We start from the raw sequence: 5,000 nt of genomic DNA, 5'->3' as shown, positions 1-5,000 counted from the left end.
CCTCAAAGGAATTCGGTACTGAAGGTGACAGATAAATAGTGATAGATCTGATTACTTGCTTTCATTTCCTGTCCCATCAACCCTGCAGGGTTCTCTCTCTCTCTCTCTCTCTCTCACACACACACACACACACACACACACACACACACACACACACACACACACACACACACACACACACACACACACACACACACACACATATGCCAGATATGTCAGCATTTGTCGCTTCACTCAACCAACAACATGAACCAGGACAACAACCGCTGCAATGGTTGTAATGACAGCAACAGTGCAACGTTTCACACCTAAAAATCAGGATTGATTGGATTTAATGTAGAGCCGAGCCGTGTGTGTGTGTGTGTGTGTGTGTGTGTGTGTGTGTGTGTGTGTGTGTGTGTGTGTGTGTGTGTGTGTGTGTGTGTGTGTGTGTGTGTGTGTGTGTGTGTGTGTGTAGGCTACAAAAAAGTAATCAGTAATAGTGAAAATAACAGATATCCACGAAAAAAAACTACAGCATTAAAACTTGAGGGACTTTAACAGCCTACTTACTTTAATACCATTATGATGTAAAATGAAATGGTCTGCGTAAGTTTGATTAGGCCTATCCTATATTAGATGAAATTATAGATTACATCAGCTAGGCCTATAGCCTAATATGATATAATATAACATAATATGGGCCTAATATAATATAATATAATATAATATAATATAATATGCTATAAATATAATATAATATAATATAATATAATATAATATAATATAATATAATATAATATAATATAATATAATATAATATAATATAATATAATATAATATAATATTTAAAACTTGAGCACTATAGTCTATCCAATAAAGGTAATTTAGGTCTCGCTTTCAGTTGGTTTTCAAGAGCCTACATCAGTAGCCTAGACCTACCAGTTGATCACTAAAAATACACAGTCTCGTCAGCTAACGTCCGCTGGAAATCACACGCGCCATTCCTGTTATCTCAAGCGGGTGGATGCCAATGGGGTGGAGAGATTCCAACCTGAAGCTGCGGTCATAATTCTCCTTCCTCTCCTGCTGAATTTATTTTAGAGTAGACCGTGGACTGACAGCCGTCCGTCGCTATGTGACACCCTTTTGACCGATACCTGGGGGCATTATTTCTATAAAGACAATCTTTCCATAGCCTAAGTCAGGACGGCGTCTACTCGTGTTTTGCATGACTGATTTGCTAAAAGTTTGTTGGCTCCAATAGGTTAAATAAACGGTTGACCTTTAAGCATTCAATTATGCATTCCTGACCCCGAATTACCTCCCACATTCAGATGTGTCTCAACTTGCCATGCGCTTGGATGCAGGATGCAAATGAGTAGCACAACAGACTGTGCGCGTGTCTGTATCGCTCACAGTTTTTTCAGTTTTATGGATTTTTAATGCTTCACTAATCTCACACGGCTGGCCATTTCATTACTTACCTTGCTTACAGTCGCAATACCCCCAGTCTATTCTTCCTCGGTCGTTTCTGAAGAAGCACCACGGCCGAATCCTGCCGTCAGGATTACGGCAAAAACTGTGGTCCCCGAGACCTTTGCCCGGATACCGACTGGTAACCCCGGGTACTTCTGTCCAGTTCATACATTTCCCACCAGATTCAGTAATATCAACCGAGCCTTGGTAGTATCCAACACGTCCTCTGCTGTGAATGCAGTCATTAAACGGCTGAATAAACGAGGAAGCGTCACTGCCGAGAGATCCAGGAACGACCAGAGCAATCAGTAGACAGACAGCTTTCATAAATTGAGTACTCATGTTCAACTTCAACCAGTGGCACTGGCCATCCCTTGCCGATGCCTTACCACTCCAGGCACTCACTCAGTGGCGAAATCCCGAGAATCGCATCATGTTTGCGCATCAACTCATTGAACTGTTTTGGAGTGCGAAAAGATTTGTTGTCCACTTGGCGGCGCAGAAGATCAATGGAAGAGCACACGGTCAGATCTAGAGACTACTCTGGCTCTACGCCCCATGCACACTGATGATGTCCCCTGAGGGTTTGAGTTCTAACAAGCATTTGGGGAGGTTTCAGACAGCTTGTGAATAACAGCAAACTACATTCAGGTGATGTCAAACTGGATTGTAGCCTATATCCCAGATCACAAGATTCTTTGTTTTGTAACTTCAAACTTGATATTTCATCAGATCTGCACAACAATAGGCTATCTTAACCCTATCCAGACCGGGCTTTTTTTGGCATTCCCGGGACCGGGGTGGGGGGTTTGGGGTGGGGGGGGGGGCTCTTTTGACCCCCCCCCCCCTCATAACTTGGGAACCGAATGGCGTATGACCACCAAACTTGGTGGGGATGATCTTCAGCCAAAGATCTATGAATTACATCAGTTTGGTGTCATTATTGGATATTATGACGTCATTATGATGTAATTTCCTGATTTTATTGCCCAAAATGTATTTTCCATTTAACTTGGGTAATGCACATCAATTTTAGTTATTATGTGCATTAGACCACTTCAAATGTTCACAAGGGTGTCAGATGCTAATGAAAATGTAAAAAAATATGAAAAGTGATGATGATGAGGCTTAGATCAGTGATTTTTGGTCAGGCGTACCTGTCAGAAAACCGTTGCCATGGCAACAACACAAATGATAAACCTAATCTTTTGGTATCACATTATAGCCAACTTAATTTTATGAAAAGTCACAAAGTTTCGTGGTCATAGCTTTAGTCATTCATGAGTTATACGACATCAAAGTTGGTGTGGGCACTTTTAGCCTGCCCCCCCCCCGGTCTGGATAGGGTTAAAGTATATTTCCAGCCGATTTCAACATGCAGTTGTAATGCTCACACTAGCCTGGACTTTTTTCTTCTTCAGCGTCTTCCGAGATCTTGGTCATTTTGGGGGCAAGTATTTGTTTACATTTCAAAAAAACATTTTTATTTATTCCCAAAAACACCCAAAAAGCTATGCAACATCAGCAGACAACTAGCAAACAGCTATACCTTTTGGGAAAATATTTGGAGTAGGCCTATGTTATTTTTTATTTTTTTTAAATGTAAACAAAAACTGCCCCCATTAGAATAGCTCATATCTCGGAAAGGGCTGAGCCAAAACGTGCAGAATCACCGGGTACTGACAAGTCAAGGGAATACAACAGCATATTGAAATTGACAGGAGTGCTCCTTTAAAGGCATATAGAAATAGGCCTATATAGCCTATATACTGTATAAAATTAGGATGTTTGTATTATTATTGACCTACATTCAAAATCCTAACAGAGGCTACATACATGCCTACATACATACATAGCCTACATACATAGCCTACATACCGGTACATACACATATGTAGGCCTACATACATGTAGCCTATACATAGACCTACATAGGCTACATGGCCTACATACATACATACATACATACATACATACATACATACATACACACATACATACATACATACATACATACTGGTACATACATACATAGGCCTACATACGTATAGCCTATACATAGACCTACTTAGGCTACATGGGCTTACAGAGCCTACATACACCGCTAACGTATTCTGTTATCAAAGCACCCCTCAGATTCATGATTATTTTGGTCAGGCAGAGCACCTGCTTGGCTTCAGGAAAACACTGCCCCCTACTGTACCGCATGCTGCTTTTGATTCCCACTTTGAGACTGGCCACAGAGTAGCTCTCGCTGATGGCGCATCTGGCAGCGCTCTCTGCTGATTTTGGACTCGGCAATGACCACTGCCAGGGTTGCGGGGAGGTCAGAAGCCACAGCAATTCTCTAATCATCCGTTAGGGGTAGAGTGGTGACATGCACAGAGGACTCAGATTAAAACCTTAGACTATTCAGAGTTCTAAATATGATCTGTTTAGGCCCACATGCCAAGTGTTTACACAGATGTCTAATTTCCCTGACAAAAAAAATGGCACTGCACATAAAATCTGCTGTTTTGCCATAGACCAGTGGTTTTCAAAGTGGGGACTGGGGACCCCTGGGGGACAGGAAAAGTAACTGAACTGACATAAAACAAAATACACTATAAGCGAAACAGTATGTCCATTAGTTAGGAACAGCATTATCATAATCTATTGCATCTCTAAACGTTATACTATTATCGTTATTATTTTATATACAGTTGACAGGGCCTCACAGGCCTACTGTATGGTTGTGAAAGGGGGTGCACAGAAAAAAAATGTGCGTGGGTGGTTGGCTGAAATCTACTGGTATATGGGGGGCCTTGCCATAGTACAGTTTGGGAACCCCTGCTATAGACAATGAGTGCAGTGAATGTAGTGATTCTGGATATGAAAACACTGTAAGCAAAAACCTGGAAAACATTTACTGCATTATGCCATGTTTTGAGCAGCTTTGCAATCCATTCATAATGGTTTAATGGAATTGAGTGCTGCAATGCCAATGTCAATGTTTGAAAAGTGAATAATCAGTCTGAAATGTAAGTTTTTGTTTATGTGTAGGCTATATGACTCTGCTTAAACTAAGCAATGTCCTACACCTAAAAATAATGTTTTCAAATTTGCTTCAGTGGTTAAGAGGCACTGGAATTTGCATTGTATAGGCTATAGCAACAGGGGTAGGAGTAGGCTGCATCTCAGTTGATTTTCATGACTGACATATTTGCTTCTAAACTACCGCGTGACGTAGAATAGGCCTATATGACAGTGTTGCTCCTGATATGGGGAGCTGGTAGTAAGCAAAATGACTTTATTTATTCACAACTACAGTAACAAGTTGTCTTGCACAAATAATGTTTTATATTAAAAGGTTTCTCATCCCACTCCTTCAGGGCAGTCGTAGATAAGCGGTTAGGGCGTCAGACTTGTAGCCCAAAGGTTACCAGTTTGACTTTCATGCTGGCAGGTTGGTTGGGGGAGTAATTAACCAGTGCTCTCCCCCATCCTCCTTCATGACTGAGGTACCCTGAGCATGGTACCATCCTGCCGCACTGCTCCCTTTT

General features: G+C 41.4%; 1 protein-coding gene across 1 annotated transcript in view; it reads right to left on the bottom strand.

Annotated features, from left to right (window-relative positions):
• Positions 1-1,933, bottom strand: part of prss12 (serine protease 12) — a 32,320-nt gene extending 30,387 nt beyond the window's left edge. The window contains exon 1 of the mRNA XM_063220101.1: positions 1,467-1,933. Within this exon, the coding sequence (XP_063076171.1) occupies positions 1,467-1,800 (334 nt within the window). The 5' untranslated portion in view covers positions 1,801-1,933. The remainder of the gene's footprint in view (positions 1-1,466) is intronic.
• Between the last annotated feature and the right edge of the window lie 3,067 nt (positions 1,934-5,000).

The sequence above is a fragment of the Engraulis encrasicolus genome, chromosome 16 (assembly GCF_034702125.1).
Source record: "Engraulis encrasicolus isolate BLACKSEA-1 chromosome 16, IST_EnEncr_1.0, whole genome shotgun sequence".
NCBI classification, from domain to species: Eukaryota; Metazoa; Chordata; class Actinopteri; order Clupeiformes; family Engraulidae; genus Engraulis; species Engraulis encrasicolus.
Note: the sequence above shows the minus strand (reverse complement) of the source record. Positions and strands in the feature narration are given on the sequence as shown.